Source organism: Carettochelys insculpta, chromosome 14 (assembly GCF_033958435.1).
Source record: "Carettochelys insculpta isolate YL-2023 chromosome 14, ASM3395843v1, whole genome shotgun sequence".
Lineage (NCBI taxonomy): Eukaryota > Metazoa > Chordata > Testudines > Carettochelyidae > Carettochelys > Carettochelys insculpta.
This window is the reverse complement of record NC_134150.1, coordinates 4,155,798-4,183,131: the sequence shown is the minus strand read 5'-3', so window position 1 is coordinate 4,183,131 and position 27,334 is coordinate 4,155,798. Positions and strand designations below refer to the sequence as shown.

The 27,334-nt window shown below is 57.3% G+C and overlaps 1 protein-coding gene across 3 annotated transcripts in view; it reads right to left on the bottom strand.

The window, feature by feature from the left end:
• CCDC102A (coiled-coil domain containing 102A) overlaps positions 1-27,334 on the bottom strand; it is a 58,445-nt gene that overhangs the window by 2,907 nt on the left and 28,204 nt on the right. For 2 of the 3 annotated variants that reach the window (XM_075009213.1, XM_075009215.1), the window contains exons 2-9: positions 25,793-26,811; positions 24,517-24,734; positions 23,803-23,911; positions 22,193-22,309; positions 21,222-21,431; positions 18,946-19,116; positions 14,597-14,700; positions 810-1,885 (exon numbers count right to left, since the gene is read on the bottom strand). In XM_075009213.1, the coding sequence (XP_074865314.1) occupies positions 1,759-1,885; positions 14,597-14,700; positions 18,946-19,116; positions 21,222-21,431; positions 22,193-22,309; positions 23,803-23,911; positions 24,517-24,734; positions 25,793-26,386 (1,650 nt within the window). In that variant the 5' untranslated portion in view covers positions 26,387-26,811 and the 3' untranslated portion in view covers positions 810-1,758. Of the gene's footprint in view, positions 1-809; positions 1,886-14,596; positions 14,701-18,945; positions 19,117-21,221; positions 21,432-22,192; positions 22,310-23,802; positions 23,912-24,516; positions 24,735-25,792; positions 26,812-27,334 lie in introns of those variants that run through there. The other variant, XM_075009216.1, reaches the window with a different exon arrangement.

Genomic DNA, 27,334 nt, shown 5'->3' with positions numbered 1-27,334 from the left:
ATGCCCCTGCAGGATCCCCTCCAGGGATTCCTGGGAAAGCCCCAGCTCCGGAAGAAGAGAGCTCTGTGTGTCATCGCACGCTCACACACTGACCCACAGGAGCGTGTCCCTCACATTGCCCCCCACCGTCCGTAGGGCTCCTGGACCAGTGACCTCCCCAGGACCCACCAGAGGCGTGCTACCTGGCTCCTGCAGCCTCCGTATGGCTGGGTCCATCTCCTGCCTTGCCATCTCCCCAGCCTTCTCCTCCAGAGGAGAGGACACAGGATCTGCACCCCCTGCTGCACCGGACTCCTTCCTTGATGGAAACCACCCAGCTTCTCCCCCACCAGGGCCTGCTCCTGAACTCAGCCAGGCACCCTCTAGGTACAACAGTCTCTCTGGAATCCCCTGACCTCTTGGGAGCTTGTGTGGGATTTGGACATCCCCTGGTGGGGCATCCCCACAGACACCACAAGGGATGGGGTCTCCTGCCGGGGATCCTGCCCGAGAACGGAGACAGCCTCTTGGCAGAGACCAGAGGAAGGGACTCCCCAGGGGTAATCCCAGCAGACAACACATCTGGGGTTTGGCGTAAATTTCATTTGTTACACCCCACCCCCTACCGGCTGTCCGACTCTGTAAACCTTCCCTGCAAAAGGAGCCACCCGCTCCCCCATCTCCTGTCTCAACCAGCCACCGTTTCCACACCACGGGCTGGCCCAGCGGCAGACTGACTGGCCGGGGTGGCCAGCGCTGCCCCCGGAGATGGGCCCAGGTTAGAGGGGAGCAGAGCATTCACCTGACGGGTTAGATGTGAGGGGCTGGGCTCACCGGTAGCTCTCTATTTATAATATAAAACATGTACAAATACATACATACATACAGAATCCCGACGTACAAGAGAAAAGACGTCTCCCGTGTGCTCTCAGTGGTCCAGGGGCTGGCTTAGCTCAGCCTTTCCGCCTCGGCCTCTCCCTCCCGTCTCTGCAGGTGACCCTGCTGTGGCATCTTCAAGGTGCACGTGGTCCATCAGGAGCGAGAGTCCGTGGGTGGCGACGGCACGTGGAGGTGGCAGGCCGAGGGCCGGAAGTGCAGGCCTTGGAGACCCATGAGCCTGGGCAGGCAGCCCCTCCCCCCCTCGTGCCTCAGTTTCCTCCTGGGAGGTAAGCGGTCGCAAGGCTCAGTTCGTTTGTGGGTGACGCTGAGATGCCCAGGTGAGGCCAGCGCTGAGGCGGCGGCAGGTGGGCGGCACGAGAGTCGGGGCCTGTGCCCTGAAAGCCAGGCGCGAGGAGACAGCCGGGGAGGGAGGCCCAGGGCAGGCCAGCTGCAGACGTGTTGAGGTAGCTCCCGCTCTGCAGACCACCCGGCACACGGCGGGTCACCACAGAGGCAGCCGGACCTCAGCTGCTGGCAGAGGCGCAACGCCCTTGTTCTGTCCAGGCCGGGCAAGTCCTGGTCTGCAGCACGGTCCCTCCCCTCCTCCTCCCCCGTCTCTCGATATGATCCTCGTCCCAATCTTTGGTGCTTTAGCTCCCTGCTTAGGGGAAACCGGACAGGGTAGACCAGACCCTGCCCCGGGGCTTTCGTTCCAGAACCGGTGGCGACCCAGCCCAGCAGGTCAGAGGCCGTATCTCACCCGTCCCCTGCAAGCCCCTGACCGGGCTGAGGGTGAGGCTGGCGAAGGGGCGGGGGCCGAGTGGAACTGCTGTGTTGTCCTCCCCGAGCATCCAGCCCAACGCATCCCTCTCTCTCCTCCAGCCCCGGTCGCACCGGGCCCTAGGGAACCTGGATCTGCAGGTCTTCATCTTCGTCCAGGTCGCTGGTCCCGTCCCCGGGGTCGTCGGGGCCGAACCGGGCGCTCCGGATCTTCCCGAAGAGCGGTGCGTTCTGCTGCCGGCGCAGCCTGGGGCGAGACAAACCAGAGCAAAGGTGTTGGAGAGGGGACCGGAGAGACCCTCACCAGCTCCCTGCCACACGCCGCCCCAGATGGGCCTACTCCTCTATACATCTGTTGTCACGCACCCCTGCCTGAGGTTAGCTCGTGTGCGAGGCCCATCGTGGGGCTGACGGGAGGGCCACCAGCCTCGCCCTCATTATAGGTCCCAATTCCCACTGTGGCACAGAGCTGCCAGGGTCACCCTTCTCCGGACCTCCTGCCCCACCGACTGAGGGGGACCTGGAAGGAATCACAGAGACTCACAGAATCCCAGGGCTGGGAGGGACCTCAGGAGGTCGTCAAGCCCAGCCCCCTGCCCAAAGCAGGGCCGATGCCAAATAAACCATCCCAGCCGGGGCTTTGTCAAGTCGGGACTTCACCTCCAGGGATGGAGATTCCACCACCTCTCTCGGCAACGCATTCCGGTGCGTCACCACCCGCCTGCGGAAATAGTTTTTGCTAATATCCAACCCAGACCTCTCCCCTTGTAACTTGAGACCATCGCTCCTTGTTCTGTCCTATGTCACCACTGAGAACAGCCTCTCTCCATCCTCGTCAGAGCCCCCCTTCAGGGAGCTGAAGGCTGCTCTCAAATCACCCCTCGGGCTTCTCTTCTGCAGACTAAACAAGCCCAAATCCCTAAGCCTCTCCTCATAGGTCACGTGCTCCAGCCCCCTCATCATTTTTGTTGCCCTCAGGTGGATGCTTTCCAATGCGTCCACATCCTTTTTGGAACGGGGGCCCCAGAAGTGGACACTGTCCTCCCGATGTGGCCTCACTAGTGCCCAATAAAGGGAAATGATCACTTCCCCAGTGCTCCTGCTAATGCGCCCCAATACGCCGTTAGCCTTCTTGGCTACCAGGGCACACTGGTGACTCATATCCAGCCCCAGGTCCTTCTGTGCAGAACTGCCGCAGAGCCGGTCGCTCCCCAGGCTGTAGGAGTGTGTGGGATTCATATGTCTTATGGGCCAGACTCTGCACTTCTCCTTGTTGAACCTCATCAGATTTCTCTTGGCCCAATTCTCCAGTGTGTTTGATCCAGACCGAGGCCCGGACTCTGCAGATACCCATGCTACCAGCAGCTGGAATCTGGCCCTTCGCAGCGCAGGCCGTCTGGGGAGCAGAACCTAGAGCTGTCTCCGCTCTGCGCTGAGTGGGTGTTACCTGCTGATAAAGCCAAATCCGAACAGTCCCTCACTCAATGGCTCTAAGCAACACTTAATGGACTTTTGATTAAAGCAACCGAGTTCACTTACAGCCTTTTTCAGATCCCAGGTACTTAACAGCCGCACATTATTGTCTGGAGCCGTTTATCAGGCGGGCCGAGGGGAGGAGGATGAGCAGATTCAGCTCTGAGCCGTCACGACCGCCGCCTGCCTGCACCAGAGATTCGCAGCGCCCAGCCTGGGCAGCCGGGAGCCCAGGTGTCGCTAAGATCTGAGGGTAGCCCCCCTTGATGCTGCTGGATGAGGGGTGTCTCAGCGCTTCCTGGACCAGCTAGGAGGTGTCACTGGGGCTCCCGACCTGGATCTCTGCACCCCAGCCCCAGGCGATGTTTGGATCCAGCTCCCAGTTCCACAAGCTCAGGGCCCGTCTCTGGGGGGCCTAATTCGTGTGCGGGGGGGGACCGGCTCCCAGAGGGGTCTGACTGAAGCTGGCTCAACCCAGCAGAGCGCTGGAGCTGCTCCCAGGGCTGGCACCATTTTCTGGGAGGTTTATTCCCCTTTAAAATAAATAAAGCCAGCTCCCCAGTCACAGGGCAGCCTCTGGCCCCAACGTGGAGTAGAGCAACTCAGGGCAGATCACAGCTGGGGACTGAGCCACGTCCCCTCCTTTGTCCTATGCTAGAAGGGGAGGTGATACTCTAATCCCTTCCTTGGTGGCAATAAAACAGCCTTGCCTGGGCAGTGCCACTGAGAGCATCTTTAGCCCAGGGGTTAGGCTAGGCCTGGTGCGAGCGGCCATGCCGTGAAGCCCTGCCTGAGTTACAAGCGCCTCCTGGGCTCTGGACCCTCCTGTGTGTGGCACTGGGACCTCCGGGGGCACATCCCTGGCTCTCTGTGCTGCAGAGCACGGAGCTGCTCTGAGTCTGTCCCCACGCACTGTGGGAGAACGGCTCTCTCCTTCGGTATGCACGGCAGGCGCGTGGGAGGGCCCAAGAGGGCTAGCAGCTCTCGAGAGCTTGACCCTGCATCCTCACGGCAAAGTGGGCGATTGCCAGCCTGTGGGACAGGCACCTGGGCGCCAGCCCCCTTCTCCAGCAGGCTGGCGAGCCTGGTTTGAAAGACACCAAACTCAGGGGACAGGGAGGTAACAACCTGAGGGAACTCTGCAGAGAGGACGACCCCTCAGCAGGCTCAAGGTGGCACAAGAGGTTGTCCACAGTATCCCCCAAGGGAGCGAGAGGTTCCAAGGGCTTGGGGGTCTTGATAAGACCTTGGGGTTTGGAGCCAAACAGAGCTTTTGCACCCCAAATGACTGGGTTTTTGGCAAGAAGATAAATCAGCTCTCCTGGGAATGGCTCCAGAGCAGCCCAGGTAGGGTGGAGGTACCTTCAGAACCATCTCAACGCATCCACTGGGGATTGCGGCACCCCCCCACCCAGTCTGAGGGAGCAGAGAGGGTGGGTCAGGGCCACAGCTTGTTACTGGAGCGGTAGGAAGGAGGCGCAGAGCTGCCTGGACCTGGGGAACACATTTCACCGCGTGGCCTCCTGTGGTCTGGCCTAGGTGGCAGAGAACTGGACTGGAACTCTGGAGAGCTGAGTTATATGAAATGCGGCCGACCTCCTTTGTAAAGTGCTTTGAGACCTCCTGATGGAAAGCCCTGGGAGAGAGCTAGGGATTACCTCCCGCACGAGGGCAGGTGTCCTGGATCACGGTCTCACAGCGGAAGGGGGCTGCTCTCACTGTGGCCTCCTTCCAGGAGACAAGGACCGGTCCCCAGACCCGCTCCTCTTACAGGGCTCCCACTGAGGTCGAAGGGAGGCTGCCCGTTGGCTTCGGACCCATGTTCTCCTTGTCAATGGGGGGCTCTGAGCCTCTGCAGCTCCTCGCTCACTGGAGCATTCAAATTCATCAGCTCCATTTCTCAGCCAAACTGCACACCCGAGCCCGGCTGCTGTGATGGAAGCAGCTCTCCCATCATGCGCCGGGCGAAAAGCGCGGCTCTGCTGCATTTACTGGAAAGCATGAATTATTGAAAGAGAGGGCCGGGGAGCTGGGAGGAGATGAGGCCTCCATTATTCTTGTGTGATTTAATGGAGACGTCCCCGTAAAATAAAATCAGCTTAGAAAAAAGCCTGGCTGCCTCGAAGAGGCACTTTGCACGGTGCGGCATCGATCCGTCGTGCATCCATTGCAGCGTTTTATTGCCGGGGGGAGCACACGGAACAACAAACAACTTTTTAAGAGGAATAAAGGCAGAGCTGCTGGAAGAGGACAATCATTGACTCCCTGGAATCCTGAGGCTGGAAGGGACTTCAGGAGGTCATTGAGTCCAGCCCCCTGCCCAAAGCAGGACCAACCCCAACTAAATTATCCCCGCCAGGACTTTGTTGTGTCAGGACTTAAAAACCTCCAGGGATGGAGATTCCACCACCTCTCTCAGTAATGCATTCCGGAGTGTCACAATGCATTTCTCTGGCTTGGCCCCACACGGCGTCACCGCCACCATGGGGCTCTCCTCCAAGAACTGGTTTGTTTGCCGCTTCGTGCTCCTGTGTGAAATCCTCACCCGAGCACAGAGACTGGAGGGCGTTCAGTGGCAGGAGGGTGAAGGATCCCAGCAGCTGGGAGCTGGTGGCCTGGCTGGGCACAGGAGGGGATGAGCGCTGATGGCTGGACCCCGTCTACTAGTAGCCGTGCCCTGGATGGGTACCTCCACCTCCTCTGAGCGCTAAAGCCATGGTCTAGTGAAGGTTCTTCCAGTTGTCCCACTCCTGGCAGAGGATAATGACTCTGAAACCACTTTCATTGCACTGTGCAGCAGCTGTAGATCTCACGCGGATCGGCACAGCGGGGCCACTGTAATTATCCTCATTTTTCAGATGGGGGGAAGAGGAACAGAGAGTCACTCTGCAGCAAGCAGGACTAAATCACTGTCATGATTTTTCCACCGTGCCTGACAAGGAGCCTGGTTTCCAGAGGGGCTCAGTGCTTTCTGGAAAAAAAAAAAAAAGGCTCCTTTCCTCTGTCTCGAATTAGGTGCTGATCCCTGAGGTACCCCAATAGCTTCAGCTACTTCTCACAGTGCTGGCGTAACCACTCCCAGGCAGACTCAAACCTGGGACCCCGGAGCTCGATGCAGGAGGTGCTCCAGCAGGGGTCAGCAACATTTCCGAGGTGGGGTGCCGAAATGTGACCTTTTGACCGTTACGTCCAGACCGAGCGCCGGTGATACTTTTTAAAGTCACCGATAGTCCTACTGACAACAGCTTCATTACGAAACAAATGAAGGTGCAGAGCTTTGCCATTGAGGGGGCGGTTGGTAGCATGAGCTGGTCTTTTGCTAATCCACAGGCGGCCTGGCTTGGAGTGAGCTGCCGCATGCGGATAAAAATCCTCTCACGTACCGCTCTTGGCACCAGTGCCGGGGGTCGCTGACCTGCTGCTCTCCAGTTGCAGCCAAAACCAGCTGGCTCTCAGCTAAGGCTGCTGAGGAGATTCAGTCGTTCTCTGTGCGAGGGGTTTAGATGCCACTGCCTGGGACAGCGCCCCGAGGTGCGTGGGTTACACCGGCTGCGGTGCCATGACCCCCAGCCTCACGTCCATCCACTCACATCACACGTGCCCCTTCCCCAGGTCTGAACCCAGCTCTGCTGCTGGCAGCTCCGCGGCAATCCGAAGTCTCAGCCCAGCTCTGAGCACGGCCGAACCCCCTCGTCGGCCAAGCCTGAAGCCCAGAGCTGAGCAGCCCGATGCCGGTGCCGGGGTGGCCCCACGGGTCCGGTCGGGCCAGTGTGAGGACGGGGTCATTTCTGAAACACTCCTCTGGGCCCGATTCTCATTTACACGGCTCCGGTTGCATCCACGGGCCTGAGTGGGGTGGACGGCCCCTGCATGGTGGAAGAATGGTGCAAAGTGGCCTTAGGGTGAGAATCAGGCCCAGCCCCTCCCCTGAATGACCAGCCGCGTGAGCAAATCCCAGCCCTTTGGCCTGCGTCTCGCTCCGGGCCCCTCAAAGCAGAGTGCGGTTTCGGGGATGGCCCACCTGGCCGAGCTCATCTCCTGTTCCCCTGCCTGGCCCCCAATCCCAGTTCAGCCTCCCAAAGATCTAGTTTACTACGGGGCCCGGGGTTACACCTCGAAGCACCGCCTAGACAAAGATGGAGGAACTCCTCTAAGGCCAGGCCAGGCAATGGAGCCTGTGAAGCTGGGCTCCTCCTCGCCCTGCTCCATCCAGGCTCCAAACCGAGACACCTCCCAGGAGAACAGAGGCAGTAAATAATGAACAGCTCCCTTGACCACTGGTAGTGACCCCCTGGAGGTAACGGGGAGGTGCCCACCTGCCGTATATCATAACCACAGGCATTTCCATCAGGCCAGACCCCCGCTGCACCCCGCCAGGGCTGGGCCAGAACGACGTGTCTGCCAAAAACATTCACAGCCGGACGGCCCAGACCTGCAAAGGTGCAGCAACTGAAGAGTTGCCCAGCAACATACCCAATGGCTTAGGCCAAGAAACAGAGACCAAACGGTCCAATCGAAGACGTATCAACATTTGGGCCGCGTCCGACTCCAGCAGGTTGGTGTCAGCCAGGGCAGTGGGTGGAGAAGCTCGGGAAGCCCCGCGGCTACTCGTTATCGAGGCCTCCTTTTGGTATCTCCAGCTGTAGAGTAACTCAACCGCACGCTGGGGTGCGGCTGGGTGCAGGGAGAAGAGCGCCCCCTCCGGATACCCCAGGGCTGCTTCCTGCCAGAGCAGGCTGCTCCTTGGAAGTCTCCCAGACCTCCACGTCCCTGCCGAATTTGGGGGTGCTGCTGTGGCTAGAGCTGTAGACCACGTGGGTAGTCCTAAGGGGTTCTGCAACCGACTCCCCTCTCTCTGTGGCTTGTCCTATTCAATGGAGCTTGCTCCCGAGAGCACAGGGGAGCGCCTGCCCGGGGGGGGTCCCAGGAGGTGGTCTTGAGAAGCCAAGAGGATTAGGTAGATCCTGCCTAGACAACCCGCCTGAGGGAGGGGAGAAGCGGCTTGTGGCAGGAGGGCCACTTTGGAAAGTCCTCTTGCTCCTCGGCTGCAATTTATCACGGGCGGGAGAATTTCCTCCCGCTCCGCTTGATAAATAATTCACCGCCGCCCCCAGCCACGCACCCTCCTCCCCTCTGCTCGTCCCCCCACAGCTCCAGCAGGAGGGCTCAGACGCAGCTGAGACCGGGGAGACGTGGCCAGCTCCCTCAGGAGTTTGTCCGGGTTCCCACCCGACACTCCCTTCGCAGCTCTGAGCTGTGGCATCTGCACCCACCTGTGGTCAGGACACCGCCCTAGGCGATCGTGGGGCAGGAGGGAGGTGCACCACAGAAACCACAGAGGCAGAAGCCCTGGCTTGGCAGTGGCTGCACAGCCTCCACCCCTCCCTCCATCCCTCCTCCCCTGGAGGAACCGATACCAAACCCCAGACCCTGGGAGCAGAGGGGTTACATGCAAGACGGGCTGGCGTGCGTTGTGACATGAGGTCGTCTGGCCTGTGTGAACGGTGCCGGAACCCTCTCGTGGAACCTTGACCTCAGCTGGGGGCAGGCCCTCTTCTGATGGAAACTGCCCTCCCGCGAGCTTGGACAAGGGATGGCAGCGGGGCCCTTCCCCGGGTCAGGAAAGGGGATTAGAAGCCGTCGGGGGCTGCTGCGTGTTTAACGTGGCCCTGAAAGTGGAGGGGCAGAGCAAACCCAAGCCCGAGAGCTGGCACAGCGTCTTTGTGAAGCGCGATCAGCCTCAGCGTTCCTCCCCACCAACCTTCTCCTCCCTGCTGGTTCCACCACAGAAAAACCAGGTCCTCTCGTCTCAGCCTGCGCCGAGGGGCTGCGGCAAATCCGGGATAACAACGACGCACGGGGTTTGACTGGAGCGGAGGGCCATTCCCTGCCTTCTGGGGCTCTTGAGCACCTCTTGGCCGTGCACGCAGAGCCTCCAGCTGCCGGAGACTTCATTACTGGGGTCCTGCAGCTGCAGGCCGAGGTGCAGGGAGGGTCTGAGGCTGCCAGGGCAGCAGGCACAGGCTGCGGGTGTTGCTGCAAGCTGCAGGGACCGAGGGAGACTTCCTCTGGTTTTCCCTGCTAGGCCTTTCTTGAATGAAAACATCACGGGCCTGGCAGTTCTTCCAACACCCTGCCCTCTCCCGCTGACAGGCAGCCCCTAGGGGAGATGCTAAGTGGATTAGCCCACTTTGGAAAGTCCTCTTGCTGCTTGGCCGCAATTTATCACTGGCGGGAGAATTTCCTCCAGCTCCGCTTGATAAATAATTCACGGCCGCCCCCAGCCACACACCCTCCCATCCCCCTTGTCCCCCTCCCCCTCCCCCCAGCTTCCAGCAGAAGGGCTCCGACTCAGCTGAGGCCAGGCAGACATGGCCAGGTCCCTCCGGAGTTTCTCCAGGGTCCCACGCGACCCTCCCTTAGCAGCACTTAGCTGTGGCGTCTGTGCCCACCGGTGGCTGGGACGCCCCCACTACGTGACCGCCGGGGAGGAGGTAGGTGCATTGAAAACAAAGAGGCAGAAGCCATGCATCCATCACGCCCATATAACATATGTCAGCTGGGCAAGCCCGAGTGCTTCCCAGCCGGGGATTTCTGAGCGTGAGCAGCTGCCAGGCTGGTCTCAGGACCAGCCTGCTATGAGGAGCTTTATCTTATATGTACGGCTATAACCACCCCCGAGAAAAAATGGCCTGATCTTTCGCAGCTGCTATCCTGTGCCTTGCTAGCCTAGGTGTGAGGGACAGGCTCCCAGACTGTGACCGTCGGGTGGAAGGAACCCCCTAACCAAACCTCTTGCTCAGACTCAAAGGGTTAGCCATGTTAGTCTGTACCTTCACGAACAAACCAAGCAGTTCTGTAGCACCTTAACAAAACTGTTAGTCTTTAAAGTGCTACGGGACTGCTTGTTTTGTTCCTATTCCTCAGAGACAGAGGTGAAGAAAGTACCCAAAAAGTTACTTGAGTAAAAGTACAGCTGCTGGGGGAAGGGGTGTACTTAAGTACAAGCCACCAGTGTCCCTCTGGAAAACTACTTGAGTAAAAGCACACGCACATCTTGGTTGTACTCAACTGTCCAGACGTTGCAAGCAGCTGCACTTTTACTCAAGCAACTTCGTAAGTACTTTTCCCACCTCTGCTCAGAGGCATCCCTGACCAGAGGGCAGCTGCCGTTTGGAAGCCTGGAGCCCACTGCAGAGGCGAGTCTAGTTGCCACGTTGTGCCAACCGAGCTGGCGGTGTGGCTTAATCCGGCGTACAGGGGCGGAAGGTGCGTGGATGCTCTTATTCCGGTCTGCTTTAAATCCATTAGGAACAGGGCTATGCTCAACCAAACGAGGCCTCCTGAGCCTCTCTTCTCGGCCCTTCCTTTCTGCTCCTTCCATCTGTCACCCATTTCATGCCTTTGTGGTGCAGGCGGACCCGGGGCCGGCTCTTGCCAAGGTCGCTAGGTCTCAACGGAACTGACAAATACACAGTGGGAACCAGTCTGGCTCCCCTGTGTGTTAGTAGCATTAAAACGGCCGCGCTGGGTTGGACCAAAGGTCCATCTGGTCCACTCTCCTGTCTTCTGACAGGGGCCAGTGCTTCATGTCCCAGAGGGAGTGAACAGAACAGGGAATCATTGAGCCATCCCTCCCCTGTCACATGTTTGCAGCCTCTGACAAACAGAGGCAGGGACACCGTTCCTACCCGGCCTGGCTAACAGCCAGTGATGGGCCTAACCCTCCATGAATTGATCTAGCTCTTTTTTTATCCCTGATAAAGACCTGGTCTTCACAACATCCCCCGGCGAGGAGTTCCACGGGCCAACCATGCGCTGAGTGATGAAAAACTTCCTTGTGTTCGTTTTAAACCGGCTGCCCACTCATTTCATTGGGCGACCCGCCCCTAGCTCTTGTGTTACGGGAACAGGCAAAGAACTTTTCCTTATTTGCTTTTTTCCACACCAATCATGACTTCATAGACCTCTGTCACATCCCCCTCAGTCTCCTCGTCTCTAAGCTGAGAAGTCCCCGTCTTCTTCCTCTCTCCTCACCTGACAGCTGTTCCAACCCCCTAGGAAATGCTTGTAAAGAGCACAGGAATCAATCTCACTTAGGGTGCATCTCCACTAGCCAGCTACTTCGAAGTAGCCGGCACAACGTCGAACTCGCACGCGTCGCGTCTCCACGTGCCGTGAGCTATTTCGACGTTGAAATCGACGTTAGGCGGCGAGACGTTGAAATCGTTATTCCCGTCCGAAGATGGGAATGGCGCCCTACTTCGACGTTCAACGTCCAAGTAGGGCGTGTGTAGACGATCCGCGTCCTGCTACATTGAAATAGGGGGGTCCTCCATGGCAGCCATCAGCTGAGGGGTTGAAAGACGCTCTGTCCAGCCCCTGCAGGGCTCTATGGTCGCTGTGGGCAGCAGCCCTTAGCCCAGGGCTTCTGGCTGCTGCTGCTGCAGCTGGGGGTCCATGCTGCGTGCACGGGGTCTACAACCAGTTGTCGGCTCTGTGGACCTCGTGCTGTGCAGGCCAAGTGTGTCTGGGAGGGTCCCTTTTTTGGGACTGGCTTGCTCTTGTCCCAGAAGGGCTAGTCCAGCCTGTGACGCCGTCCGCAGGCTTTGCTGGCCCCTTATTTCGATGGGGAGCACTTGTGTGTGTGGACGCTCTGCATTTCCATCTGGGGCGGCTCCTTTCGACGTTCCCCATCGCTACTTCGACGTGGAACGTCGACGGCACCAGCCCTGGAGGACGTATAGACGATATGCGTCGAAGCAGCCTATTTCGATGTTCTTACTTCGAAACAGGCTACTTCGATGTAGCGTGCCCATGCAGACGTAGCCTTAATGTCGCATCTGTAACCCCTGTTAGCAGGTAATACACGTTTGGCCATCAGCGACTCCTCCTCCCCTGCCCTCCCAGAGCTTCTGAAGCACTGCAAATAGCTCATCTGCAGCCCTCAAGCTCAGGGCAAGAGGGAGGGAAGCAGGGATGGGGGGTGCTCAGGGGAGGAGGCAGGCTGGCTGGGGAGCCCCAGGGCCGGGGACCAGGAGCACTGCCCCGCAGGCAGCAGTAGGAGCTGGGAGTGCAGACCAGTTGCTGCAGGGCTCGGTGTGCTCCCACAGGGCTGCACTGCCGGGGCTCTGCATCCACCCTGCTCTCTCACTCAGGGGCTCCCCCAGTCCCTGCTTGGCAAAAGCTGGTGCATCTGCGGCCACCGGAGCAGGGCAGCAGCCGAGGGACTGGCATTGACCTTCCCTGCCCCAGCAGATTTCCTTGTTCGGGACCAGTCAGGTCCTGAGGGTGCGGGACCAGGGAGGCACAACCCGTATTAAGTATTTGCTCTGTAACCGTAAATCACCAGGCAGGAGAGAAGCATTACCAGGTGCGAAATACTAGTTCCCAACAGGGGACGATGTCTTCTGCCCAGCAAAGGAGGCCCAGCGACACCAGACAGAACTACGGCGGAACATCAGAGGGCAAACTGATTCCCACCTCCCCGCATCCATGCAGAGGAGACATGCAAGTCAATTGCTCTGCAGAGCTGAATTTGCAACTGGAAGCAAAAGGAATAAAAAAATCCTAACATGGAGGAACCGTGTATGTTGCCTGGACCCCGAGGTCATTGTTCCCTGGATGCTGAGCCCTTGGGCGGCCACCAAGGAGAGATTCAGGTGCCGGCCAGCTGATTAGCACAGTGGGCAGCATGGGTTTCTGGTAGTGGTGGACATCTGCACATAACAAAATTTATTCCGCCCACGGAGGGAGAAAATTAGAGGAAACTTTGCCTGAGGGCGCAAGGATTTCTAGGCATAAGCAGAAGATCCCTAGTGCTTGGCCTGGATTAGCCCTAACGGCCATTTAGAGCTTGCTCGTTATAGAACCTTCTATTCCTTTTGGAAACGTTGAGACTAGAACTCATCTCTGTGTGTGTATGGGTGGGTGGGTGTGTTTACTTGCTTGACCCTGGCAATAACTCTTATTTCCAGGTCCTAGTTAATACATTTTTAGGACACTCGTGATAGGCTTGGCTACCAGTGTTGTCTTTGGTGTGAGATGTAACATGCAACTAATCTGGGGTGAGTGACTGTCCCTTTCGGATGAGGGATCAGCTTGACTATGGCTGTGATTTTTGGTGTATGGGACGTTTTGGACTGACTGGAGAAATTGTCTGAGGTAAATAGGATGAAGCTCAACCAAGACAAATACAAAGTACTTCACGTAGGAAGGAACAATCAGTTGCGCACATACACAATGGGAAGCGGCGGTCTCAGAAGGAGTACTGCAAAAAGGGATCTAGGGGTCAGAGTGGACCACAAGCTAAATATGGGTCACCAGTGTGACGCTGTTGCAAAAAAGGCAGAAGTGATTCCGAGATGCAGTAGCAGGAGTGTTGTGAGCAAGACACCAGAAATCATTCCTCCGCTCTGCACTGATTAAGCCTCAGCTGGAGTATTGTGTCCAGTTCTGGGCACCACACTTCAAGAAAGATCTGAAGAAATTGGAGAAGGTCCAGAGAAGAGCAACAAGAATGATGAAAGGTCTAGAGAACAAGAACGATGAGGGAAGACTGAAAGAACTGGGCTTGTTTAGTTAAGAAAAGAGAAGACTGAGAGGAGACAGGATCGCTATTTACAAGTACTTAAATAAGTGTTACAAGGAGGTGAGAGAAAAATTGTTCTCCTTGGCCTCTATGGATAGGACAAGAAGGAAGGGGCTTAAACTGCTGCCAGGGAGGTTTAGGTTAGGCATTAGGAAAAGCTTTCTATATGTCAGGGTGGTTAAATGTTGGAATAAATTGCCTGGGGAGGTTGTGGAATCTCCATCATTCATAAAATCATAGAATCGTAAAAATCCTAGGGCTAGAAGGGACCTCAGGTGGCCATCAAGTCCAGCCCCCTGCCTAATGCAGGGTCAACCCCAACTAAACATCTCAGCCAGGACTTTGTCAAGCTCAGACTTAAGAATCTCCAGGGATGGAGATTCCACCACCTCCATCACTGGAGATATGAAGAGCAGGCTAGATAGGCACCTATCAGGGATGGTCTAGACAGTGCTTGGTCCTGCCATGAGGGCAGGGGACTGGACTCCATGACCTCTCGAGGTCCCTTACCATTCTAGTGCTCTATGATTCTACCACAGCAAGCTCAGCTAGGTGGCAAGACAGATCAGAGAACCCACAGGAGCAGCCTGTGTCTTTGTGGTTCAAGTTGTTATAGCATTTGAGGAACTTGAGAACTGGTTGGTGGGATGGAAGTATAAACCTCACAGCCAATTCAAGGCCAGGTCGCTGCATTTTAACAGCCTACCCTGAGGTTGGAGCCCTGCTCTCGAGCCCTGGCAGGACAACTGGACGCGTCCCCTTTTCAATCCTTCTACCCAAACCTCCCACTTCCCCCGGCCCATCTTTACCTCTGTCCTGCCTATTGTCCCGTGTTCCACTCTCTGCCCCTGCCCGGGTCTGGTCGGCAAAGACCCCAGTCCTAGTCCTCCTCACCTGGACTGCAGGTGCTCCAGCTGCACTTGGAGGTTCTCGCTTTGTTCCGTCTGCTCATCCAGGGACCTTTGCAGTTTCCGTGTCTGGTTATGGGCTTCGTCAAGCTGCCGGGCAAAGAAAAACACGGCTGTCTTCGCCGTCGGCAGTGGAGTTGGTCTCACCCCACCAACGCCAGCCATTGCCACTGACGCGGCGTGCAGGACAGCCCAGCCAGCTGAGATGGGAGAGTCAGATCTAGGGTGGAACCGGTACCTGGTGGAAACGGCTCGGAATGTCCTGGATTCTGTGGCTCGGCATCTCAACGCGCCGTGCACACCCCGTTCTTTTCTGCAGCGCAACAGCAGTGCTGATGGGAGACTGGCTGCACGCACGGAAGGTCGTTGGCTCAGATTTGACCCTGAGTCCTAGCAACTACCCTCTAGATGGCATATGTGGCATAGCCATAACTCAGCAGTTCCCAGGCTTTTCACTAGTGCAGGCCCCCAATCTTCCCTCCAAACTGTCTGCAGATCCCCAATCACCTCCTAAACCGTTCCCAGACCCCCATCGAACACAATTCTAGCTGCTCTGTCATCATCATCATCAGAAACAACCCTGGGTTCAGCACCTGTTGGTGTCTGAGGCCTCCTTCTCTATTTTCTTCCATCCTTCCAGTGCGGAGTGGCTTAGGTTCTGTAGACTAGCTCCGCACCAATCCACAAGATCATCTACCCAGTCTCTGTGGGATCTGCCTCTCCTATTTGAACCATCTGTTAGGCCGAATACCAGGATCTTGATTTTTCGTTTGTCGTTCATTCTGCAAATACGCCTGAATAGCTGTAACCTGTGTTGTATAACCTTCTGCAGTAGGTTCTTTTTTGTCTGCATCTTCCTATATAATTCCCCATTGGTGACCTTCTGCATCTGTCCTATTCTCAGGCTCTTTCTATACACAACTTTTCTTGAACGCCAATATTCTTCTCTTTGAACCTTTCGTTTTCACCCATGTCTCATATCCGTACAACATGCTGCTGAATACACACGTTTTCAAGACGCCCAGCTGCGTTCCTAAGCTAATTGCTTTGCTTTTCCAGATCTTACCCATCGCCTTCAAACTCCCTCTTGCTTTCGCTATTCTAGTTGCTATTTCCTTCTTACAGTCTAGATCGTACATTGTTGCTTCCCAGATTCATGAACTTCTCTATGTTCCCTACTTCAGTTCTATCCACACTGATCTTCCTTCCTATTTCCTTATCTCCAAATACCATTGTTTTTGTTTTATTGATGTTCATAATCAGTCTGTACCGCTTCCCTTCCTCATTTAGCACCTGCACCGTTCTCGCCAGCTTCTCATCTTCCTCAGTGATAACTACATCATCCGTGAGCCTCAAGTTGTTAATTCTCATCCCAGGCACAGATATCTCTTCTACCTCTTCCTTGATCTTGTCCATCACTCTCTCTAGATGCGTGATGAAGATACTCAGCGATATCGGATCTCCTTGTCTCGTACCGCTACTCGTTCTAAACCAACGCCCAATTCTGTGCTTTATTAAATAAAAAGGGAAAGCCCAGCGTAGATTTTTGGACAGCAGTTAATAACGTTATTGGAAGATCTTTAATGTAAAAAAAAACTGATTGCAACTTTGTCATTTATTTAAAACTTATTTTCTAGAATGTTTTTTATTTATCTTTTATTTTTTTCACAGAACCCCTGCAATTCCCCCGCGGACCCCCGGGGTACACACACCTCAGGTTGGGACCCTCTGCCCTAACTGATAGGCCTCCATAGCAAACGTTGCCTGTGCCACATCAGCAGGAACGCCAAGGTGCTCGAGGCCAGGTCTGCATGAAGGAAATAAGTCAATTGCAGATAGCAATTCTAGTTATGACAGCTGCCTCGCCAGAATCGATGCATCTGCGATTGACTTACCTGGTCGTCCAAGCAGAGGGAAGTCGACGGGAGAAACTCTCCCCAGTCGACACTAATTCCTGATAGGTCGATTTTGCGCATCCCCAATATATGCCCAAAATCGAACCCTGGAAAATTGAACCTCAGCGGGCCGATCTTCCGGGTAATGTAGACATGGCCTAAGCTAACCGCTCACCCCCAGAAGTGGCCGCATGAGGCCTGTATTGAGGTGCGTGGAACAGGCGCATCATGACCAGCTGTACTAGATTCTTATCCCAGAATGCACAGCACCTGTCCTGGAGGGCGCTCCTGGGGGGTGAGCACCTTGCATGGCCATCAATCCTTGCTAAGCGAGAGAGGCAGCTAGCGACAGGGACCGACTGGCTCACTAGGACCTGGCCAGACCCATTCCACATGGGGCGTCGTCTCTCCGAGAGTAACCTGCAGATGTTACTGACCTCGGCAGGAGATGAACTGGCATCTGAGGTGGGAGAGGCTCTTTACCTCTGTGATGGGGTGGACTAACCCCTGATGCCCCCTACAGGAGGCCAGAGGCCTTGCCACACCCCATCCCAGTGAAAGGAGCAGAAAAAAGGTCCTCCAGGAAGCATAGAGTGGCTGTCTCTGCAGCAGCCAATCAGGGCCCAGCAGGCCAATATAAAAGAAGCTGCTGGGCTACCGCCAGACAGTTCCTCTCAGGAGCTTGCCCCAGGCAAATCTCTACACTGTCTTGGAGACCAGCAGCACCTTAGATGGCTCTGAGTGTGAGCTGAACTTAGATGTGCGCAAGACCCAGGCCCCCGTGGCCAAAGCCTGACCCACGAGCTGACAGACAAAGCTCGTCAGATCCTAGCTCCGGAATCTCGTCAGGCAAACAGGAGAGACCTTAGGGGGCACCCTTTGGCCACGGGGCGGGGGGGCGCTCACAAGCAGGTGACCCATTACAACGTTGTTAGCCTATTTCCTGAGCCTTCACGGTCATAGTTGACAAGGACCTTTCTGGTTACCTCTTAGCAGCAGTGAAACTTCGCTAGGGACAGGACTAAGGCACTTGGCTCTTTCGGCAGCCAGACCTCCCCTGCAGAGTACCTAGATGGCCTTGATCTTACTTGCACGGGAGCTGCTATTACAGTTCTATGGCAAAGGAGCCATCTCGCTGTGAAAGGGGAATGTTGATAGTTTGCGAGGTTCTCATAGGTGGACTTCCCTCTCTCTCTAGGGGGAAGGCAGTGTTGCCTAGTGGGTAAATCACCAGACTGGGATTCGGGAGACCTGGGATTCTATTCACAGGTCTGCCCCAGCATGCTGGGTGACCTTGGACAAATATTCGTGCCTCGGTTTCCCCATCTGTTAAATAGGGACAATGATCCTGCCCTTTTTTGTGAAGCACTTTGAGGTCCACCCTTGAAGAGCAGCAGACAATAGCTAGGTATTGCTCCGTCTTTGTCTCATATAACCCTCTCGCTGCAGCATCTGAGACTCGCCCAGACAGCGTGAATTTTATCTTTGCAGCCCCTCTGCGCTGTGGCTATCAATATCCCCATTACAGGCAGGGAGGGGGATGGCAGAAATTAAGTGACATCCTCAAGGTGACCCAGGACCTCAGATCTCCCCTAAGACAAAGCCCTGAGGGAAGTAGTGATTCCTCACTTCCATATCCGGATTGGCTGCCCGTCTGGAAGAGATGGGTTAGCCAGGCCCAATATTGCTGGGCTCAGCACAGGAGGTAATTAAGTGAAACTTAATGGCCCATGCTGTGCAGGAAAGTCTGGCTGTACGGGTCTTCCTGACCAAAACCCAGCGGAGGGCAGCCTGTGGATACAGCCCATTGGGCCTCCACCTGCAACCCATGAACCCCACGGCTGCCCCCTCCCACAGGTGCCTCTCATGCACTGGGGCACCCAAGCCCTGCGGTTCTTCCCTCCCAGGCCTTTTAGAGCACGCGAATCACCCAAAGGGAACTCCGTCCCAGCTCCTCCCAGAGCTGGAGCTCCGGGAATCAGCTGTGCGCCGTGTTCCGGCTGGGGGGCGGAGGGCGTGGGGAATGGAACACACGCACCAGGTGACCTGCGCATTCCGAAAGTGCTGGGAGGGAGCAGGTAAGGGCAGGGCTCCGGAGCCCCAGGGTGCGAGGGGCAGGTGGAACCGCAATGGGCCACGGGCTGCGGCGGCCATGGAGACGGAGAAGGGCCACTCGTGTGGCCCGGTCTTGATTTGCCACTGCCCGTCGCGGCCTTAACCTCTGTGGAACTACGACCCTCCTAAGTCCCAGCTCGTGGCGTCTGTGCTGCTTCGGCTGTTTAACTGCAGCAGCGTTAACTCACCTGCCCTTCCACCTCCCTCTGCTCCGAGCCACGCGCAGCCTCTCGGAGCCAGCTGGCCCACGGCGCCGCTTCAGTAGGGAGCCCTGATTTCCCAGCTGCTCTAGATCGCCGAGCCAGGGCGCGTGCTCCAGCCTTACCTCATCCTCCGCCTGCGCCAGCTCCTTCTTCAGCTCCTCCACCCGCAGACGCAGCTTCTTCACTTCCCCCTCGTGCTGCTCCACCCGGCGGTTGGCGTGCGCCAGTTCAGCCATCTTCTCCTGGTGCTGCTTCTTCAGCTTGCTGTGGACGTGCTTCAGGTCGGCCAGCTCCTGGCAGGGCAGCGGGAGGGGTCAGGGTGTCGGCAGCCTGGGAGGTGGGTCGTTTGGGACCGGCCCGCCAGCCGCTGTGTGAATACTCTGCCCGCCCCCAGCCTCTTGAAGCACTGAAGAAACCCTAGGGAAATAAGCCTTCCGCTAGCCGTAGCAGAGGCGACCGATCATCTCCCTGCTTTTGGGGCAAGTGCGGCAGAGAGAGGGGAACTGGCTTACTCAGGGTCAGTCACGCAGCAGGGAAGAGAACCCAGGAGTCCTGACTTGCAGTCCCTTACCCAAACCATTGCCTCTCCTCCATCCTTCCTCTGAAAAATATATTATCCCAGGTCTCCCAAGCTGGGGCCGCAAGCCGAGGGGTTTAGAGAGGGGCAGGGAGTCAATGTACGGGGCTTTCTGTACAGCTGGAGGAGAGGGTGGAGGTGGGAAAAGTACCTTCACTCCATCCCCGTGGGCTCCAGGTAGGGACACACCCAATGACGGAAGAACCTCAAACAATGGGGGATTTGCCACCCACACACAGCCCGAAAGGCACAGCCAGAGCTTTTCTCTGTCCCCAGCTGGAAACCCTCAGGATTGGAACCTCCTCTGCTTCAGCAGTGCCTCTCCAGAGGCAACCAGGTCATGCAGAAACCCACGGGCCTTGGGCACTCATGGGAGAAGGTTAACTGAGCTGTCTTGTCCCTCACAGCAGGACAAAAAGCCACCAAGGTAGCAGCCTCCTCTCCCTCCTTTCTTGCAATGGCCCCGGGTGGTAGAGCCCAAGACACAACGCAGTCAGCGCCCCCAGAGCATTGTGTCAACAGACAGCCCGGCGCGGGGCCTTGATCACACGATGGCTGAGGTGTCAGGGCCCCTCTCACTGGAGGCATGTGGCCGAGCTCCTCCATCACCTACTCACAGCAGAGTGCAAATGATCCCTTCTCCACCCACCCCCGTTGCTCCCTCGGTGAGATCCCAAAGGAGCAGAGGAGAAGCCCATAAACGTGACTTGGCCTCCTGAGCTTGAGCTCCTGGGCACCATCCTTGAAGGGACCTTTCAAGGGTCTGGGGCAGGTTAGATTAAAAAATACCTGTCAGGGCTGGTGATAGGTCCTGCCGTGAGGGCAGGGGTTGGGACCTGATGATTGCTCAAGGTCCCTTCCAGTTCTGTGACAGACCCATGTGTCCCAGCCCCAGATAACAGAACATTATAACGGCCAAAGGTCCACCTAACCCAGTCTCCTGTCTACCCACACAGACCAAGGCCAGGTGCCCTAGAGGGAGTGAACAGACCAGGGAATCACCAAAGCGATCCCGCCTCCTGTCAGCCATTTCCAGCCCCTGACAAACAGGCTGGGACACCGTTCCTACCCGAGCACTGAGGGACCTAACCTCCATGAATTTATCTAGTTCTTTTTTGAATGCGATTGAAGACCAGGTCTTCACACCCTCTTCCGGCGAGGAGCGCTGCGTGAAGGACAACTTCCTTTTGTTAGGTTTAAACCTGCTACCTATTAATTTCATCGGGTGACCCCTCGTTCTTATGGGAACAAGTAAACTTCTCTTCCTTATTCATGTTTTCCCTTATCCGTCATGATTTCGTAGACCTCTATCACATCTCTCCTTAGTCTCCTCTTCTCTAAGCCAAAAAGCCCCAGGCCTTTTAATCTTGCCTCAGATGGGACCCATTCCAACCTCCAGTTAGTTTTGTTGTTCTTCTATGAACCTTTCCTAACGCCGATCTAGCCTTCTGGAGACGAGGTGACCACATCTGTACGCAGTATTCAGTGCCGTGGGTTTGTAGAGGAAAAATAAGATATTTTCTGGCCTATCTCTATCTGTTTTTAATGATTCCTAGCATTCTGTTTTCCTTTTTTGACTGAGGCTACACGAGGGGATGTTTGCAGAGAACTACCCACCAGGACTCCAAGATCTCTCTCTTCCTGAGTGGTTATAGCTAAGTTTGTCCCCATCATTCTGTCGGTACAGCTGGGAAGTTCTCTCTATAATCCCTAATGTCGAGTGCCGAATTTGTCCCTGATCGGGGGGTTTCTCAAGGCAAGAATCTCCCCACAGGTGGTGACAGCAGAGGCTGGTGGCCATGCTGGGCCCAAGAACCTCACCTTGTTCTTCTCAAAGAGCTCGGCCTGGATGGTTTTGAGGTCAGTGTCCAGCGCGCTGGCCGTCTGCCGGCGTTTGCGGGCCAGCACGTCCTCCAGGTCCTCGATCTGAGCCCGCAGCTTCTTGTTCTCCCGCTCCAGGTTCAGCTTCTCCGTCTCCAGCCGCTCCCGCTTCCCCCACTCTGCCGCGTTCTCCGCTTGCAGCCGCTCCATCTGGTATGATGGAAAGGGATGTGGGGTGTCACCACTGAGCTCCCCAGTCTGAGAGTGATACCCCCACCCCGCCACCAGGGGTCATCCAGAGGACTAGAGTTCAGGGCCTGGAACACGCTCCCTTGGCCGGCAGCGGTAGTAGGCTATTTTCCCTGTGGTCCAGCTAGTCGAGGGAGATTTGATCCCACCTCGTAGCCAGTGACTATAGCAACATCCCACCCGGAGTAGCAGAACCCCGGTGGAGCTGGCCTTGGGGCTCTGTGGGCGAAAGCAAACAGAGCCATTGGATGCTGGGGCCCGTAACCAAAGAGTGGATGTTCTTCAAGGCATCCCAGCTTGGACACCTCCGCATCTCCAGCCAGTTATGCCGTGGTACCCAGGGCGGTCCCTAACCAGAACCAGAGGAAGGTGCAGGGGGGCTGCTGGAGCCAGTGCTGAGCCCCTGGGTGGAGCAGCCAGCCGGGAGATAGAGCTGACCCCCAGGAGCCTATATGCAGCTGCATAGAATCTGGGGCAATCCGATGCCTCAAATTTCGTGGTGCCCATGTGGCTGCATTTGCGATCAGTGGGGACGGCCCTGTGCCCGACGGCGTCTGCCTAAGGAATGAGCTCTGAGTGCCAAGTGTGCAGCCCAGGGGACAGGAGCCGTGGGTACCCCATGCCTAGCTCTCTTCCGTCTTCCTGGGAGCTGGGCTTGGGAATCTCGGTCCTCCGGGAGCTGCTGCAACAACCCCCCGTCCCCACAGCCTGCCCACGCCCACCTCCGTGCGCAGCTCCGCCAGCTTCTTGTCCATGCTCGAGCGAGCCCCCAGCTCGTCCTCCAGGTCCTCCGAAATCCGCCCCAGCTCGTCCTGGTGGAGCTCCTTCAGGATGTTCAGCTGGGGGGAGACAGAGCGGTCACCGCGGCCCTCACGCTGGGAACCAGGCCGGCAGCAAGGCCTGGAATGGGAACTGATTTACATCCAGAAAGGGGTGGAGAGTTAGCTGTACTGAGGAGAATTCGACCCGCTAATCGGCTGGGATGCGTACAGATGTGCTAGGACCCGGCACAAATAGCGAACGCCGGGCCCCGGGCATCCCGCCGTGGGCTGTGAGTCACTTCAGATGGCAGCAAGGAACATCTGTCCTAATCCCGCCAGTCCTGCCTCAGCTGGCGCAGCCAAGCCAAGGTGGGAAAAGTACCCCCAAAGTTACTTGAGTAAAAGTGCAGCTGCTTACTTGAGCACAACGAAGATCATCACAGAATCGTAGAACAATAGAGCTGGAAGAGACCTAAAAAAGCCATCGAGTCCAGCCCCCTGCTCTAAGCAGGACCAAACCCATAAGATCAGCCCAGCCCAGCCAGAGCTTTGTCAAGGCAAGACTTAAATACCTCTAGGGATGGGGACTCCACTACTTCCCTGGGTAGATCATTCCAATGCTTCATCACCCTCCCAGTGAAAAAGTTTTTCCTAATGTTCAACCTGGACCTTCCCAACCGCAACTTGAGACCATTGTTCCGTGTTCTGCCACCCGTGACCACTGTGAACAGCCTCTCTCCAGCCTCTTTGCAGCCTCCCTTCAGTAAGTTGAAGGCTGGTATCAAGTCCCCCCTCAGTCTTCTCTTCTGCAGACTAAACAGTCCCAATTCCCTCAACCTTTCTTCATAAGTCATACGCTCCAGTTCCCTAATTATTTTGGTCGCCCTCCGCTGGACCCTCTCCAGTGTATCCACAATCTTCCTATAATTGGGGGCCCAGAACTGGACACAGCACTCCAGATGCGGCCTCACCAAAGCTGAATAAAGAGGAATAATCACTTCTCTGGATCTACTGGCAACGCTCCTCTTGATGCAACCTAATATGCCATTAGCCTTCTTGGCTACAATGACACACTGTTGACTCATGTCCAGCTTCTCGTCCACTACAACTCCCAGGTCCTTTTCTGCAAAACTACTACCGAGCCAGTCAGACCCCAGCCTGTCACGATGCTTGGGGTGCACACTTGTACGCTGCACGTGTACTTACGCTCAAGTCGTTTTCCAGAGGGACACCGGTGACTTGTACTTAAGTAACCCCCCGCTCACGGCAGCTGTACGGTGACTCAAGTAACTTTTTGCCCAGAGACCATCGGCAAGATGGGCAGCCAGGTACCTGGCCAGCTGGGCGGTGGGAATGAAGGGGAGTAGAGGATGAGGAGGACCTTCCTGGAGCAGGGGTGCCCCCTGGTGGACGCGAAGTACTAATGACGTCAGGGCAGGGCAGAAGGAAGGGGAACGTATATATCGCGCCCGCTGAGTTCTCAGAATGAGCCCCGCCCGACAAAGCCGGTGAGGTGGCCGCGTGCCAGACCCCTTCTGGGCGCCCCCAGGGCCTCGGACGAGCTCCCCCACCTGCTTCAGCACCTCCTGCTTGGTTTTGCTCAGCTCCTCGTACTTGATCTTCCATTGGCTGAGCTCGCCCTCCAGCTTCTCGATGTGCTTGCTGAGCGACAGCTTGTCCCTGGAAGAGACGACGGGGTGCAGGCTCTGGCAGGGCTGAGGCTAGGAAAGGCTCCAGCCGCGGCAGGAGACCAGGCCCTCGGTGGAGGCAGCTTTCAGACAGCTTAAACCCACGGCTCTGGCCTCTCAGAGCCACAGCAGGCTGCAGTCACTGCTGTACGTGCAGGGGGCTATTTTCTCCCATGGGCCCCGAGGGCAGGCCTCAGCTACAAGGGCCAAGTACCAGCGAAATCCTTTGGCCATTGAAGTATTCAGGGCAGAGCCTCAGAAGCCAGAAATCAACCAAATGCCAAGAGGCAGAGTGACAGGGTAGGGCATGGCCTGGGAGGATGGGGCACCGTGGGGGCAGGGCCCGTCTGCCCGCCTCAACCTTCCCCTTTGGGGTGATGCAGACGGACACCCCGTTTGGAGCCGGACCCTGGGAAGCTCCCAGCGGAGGCCAGGAACTGGGCAGCCCAGGCCAGCGGCTGGGCTCGGAGGTCTGCACCCTGGAGGGCGACTGAGGCAGATTTCCAGGCCAGGCTGAGCTGCCCAGGCTAACCCTGCGCCCTGGCCGGCCCCGGCAGTCCGGAGAGGGCGGGCAGGGGTGTAAGCGGCCGCACTCACTCCCGTTCCTTCAGCAACACTTTCTGGGACTCGTCCAGCCGCAGCTTCAGCGCCGTCACTTTGGTGGCGTCTTCCTCCCCGAGGCCGACGTCCTCCCAGAGCAGCCGGCTCCGCTCGGGGCGGGCGAAGGCCGTGCGGACGCTGACAGAGCTGCGCTGCTCCCAGCACTCGGGCCCCTCCGCTTTGCTCCTCAGGATGTTCTCCATCAGATCCAGCTCCTGGACGGAGGGACAAAGGGACCGTCAGCACCGTGACTCCCCGGGGCTTCCTTCCCACTCGCCACAGCGTCGGCATCCCAGCCTGGCTGGCCACACAGGCCATGCTCCAATGGAACGGCCCCGACGGTGCGCCGACCCTGCAGCCAGCACCCGGCCCAGCTGCAGCCGGAGGTCTGGACTCCAAGCAGGTCACTCCTGGTGGCACAGAGCCCATGGGACCAGGGCTAGAGAATCATAGAGTCATAGAGTCCCAGGGCTGGAAGGGAGCTCAGGGGGTCATTGAGTCCAGCCCCCTGCTTCAAGCAGGATCAGCCCCCACTAACTCATCCCAGCCAGGACCTTGTCAAGCCGGGACTTAAAAACCTCTGGGGATGGAGATTCCACCACCTGTCTAGGTAACACATTCCAGTGCTTCACCCCCCCCCAGTGCAGTAGTTTTTCCAAAGAGAGGGGCCAGCTCCCCTAATCCCTCTGCCCCCAGCCTCCCTCTGATGCCACCTCTCTGCCCCCCTGCTTCCCTCCAGCCCCCCACATCCCTCTCTGCCCCAACATGCCTCGTTCCCTGCCCCCAGTGTTAGACGGGACTGCTATGATCATCTCTGAGCTCTTGCATCAGCTTCTCCCGGCACCCCAGCAAGCTGCCCTTATTCTAAAGCCCCCCTTGAATCTCACCACAACCCATCCTGATAACGGCATCTGCCGGGGCCCAGGCCTCCAGCCTTTCCCATTTCGCTTGTGCATGCTCTCTGGGGCACCACAGCTCTGAGCTCACAGCTCCATGCTTGGGAAGCGCCCAAACATGGGCATTTATTTCACATCCCACCTCCACCTCACCTTTCTCCTTGGTAGAGCTCCCAGTGCTGTCCAAAGGGAGCCAACTTCCTTAGCCCCATTTTACAGATGGGAAAACTGAGGAACCGGAAGGGGAAACAACTTGGCGCAAAGCGACCTAGCCGAGAGCAGAACCCAGCTCCCCTCAGTGTTCCATCCACTAGGCCGCACTGCCTGAGACACACCTCCTCTTGGACTGGGCACAAGCCCCACCCCCTCTCCCTCACCTTGTTTCTGCTCAGCTTGTCCGAGCCCACGTCCCGCACCGGCTCCTGCTCTGGGGAGCCCTCGTCCTCCTTCTCCGAGGCCACCCGGTTGTCCAGCTCCTTCTCCGGCTCCTCTTCCCCTCTCAGCCGCGCCACCTCCTTGCCGAGCTGCTCGTTCTCGTTCAGCACCTCCTGCCGCTCCCGCTTGAGGCCGGTCAGCTCCTTGGTCAGGGCCTCCAGCTTCTGCCGCAGCTGGCGCACTTCCTCCCGGGCCTTGTTGCGCTCCGCCCGCACCTTGCTCCACTTCTCCCGCCAGTTGGCGGTGCAGTCCGACCACCAGCGCATTGTCTTCTCCATCTGGGCCGCCCGGGCCCGGGCCTCCTCCAGCTCTCGCAGCCGCAGCTCCTCCCGGCTCTCCCAGTCGCCGTCCAGGCACACGGCGCCCAGCAGGGGAAGCTGGGGCGGCCCCGGCGAGGGGGTGCCGCTCTTGGGGGTGGGGGACATGGAGTCGGGCAGGCTCATGGCCTCAGGCTGGGGGCTGCCGAGGATGCTGAGGAGGCTGGTTTTGGAGAGCTGAGGTGAATCTGCCAGGCGGGAGCTGGTGCTATGGCTCATTACTGCCCAGGACAAGGGCTCTCTCAGCTTTTGGTTCACAGCACGTTCTCTCTCATCCACCGGGCCACGGGTGGGGAACGGCAGACCCAGACTCGCCCCGCGCAGCCCAGCAAGGGGGCTGTCACAGTGTGAGATCAAGGGAAGCCCGGTCTATCCCAGGTCAGACCCAGGCCAGGCCTGAGGGGCTGCGCAGCCAGACCCTCCCCAGATGGTGCCTGAAATGAAGACGAGTGGACGTGATCTGGCATCTCTTGCCTAGCCCGTGAGGGGCGCAGCGGACAGCCCCCCAGTAGAAGAAAAGCACCTTGGTCCTTCCTCCCTGGGGGACGGCTGGCGGCTGAGGCCTGTCACGCTCTCGTGTTCCTGCGTGGGAGACACTTCACTTGCTGGGTTGTTTTCTCCAGCAATGAGATGATCCAGGAGCCCTGAAAGGAGGAGGAGAAAAATGAGAGGTACAAACAGGCTACTTTTTGCTCAACTCAACCCAGGACTCTGCACCTCTCCTCTGACACCTCAGGCAGCGGTCGCCACAGCCCTCCCCCGCACACAGCTTCAAAGGGTGAAGGCCACTTAGGATCTCGCAGGGCATCCGAGAACAGGAGACAACCACGAAAAGGACACGCCGTGGCTTTGCTGCCTCTACAGCTGTAGAGAACCTCTGGAAAAACGCTGCCGCTATGGATGGGAACCAGCCCGTGCTTTGGTTCTGAGCCCGGCTTGCCGTTCACGAGCTCCCCAGGCCGTCACTAAGCAGAGATTGTGGTTGCCTCAGGGTTTGGGGGCCGAGCTTGAGACAGCGTGAAAGGGGCTGGTTTCCAGAAGGCAGCTGCCCGGCCCTCTCTGAAATCATGACCCTCTCCAGGCAATGCTTGAAACTTAGCTGTGTTTTCAAGCGGCCAAGAAATGAGACACGAGACTGGGAGGAGGCGCTGAGCAACCACAACTCTG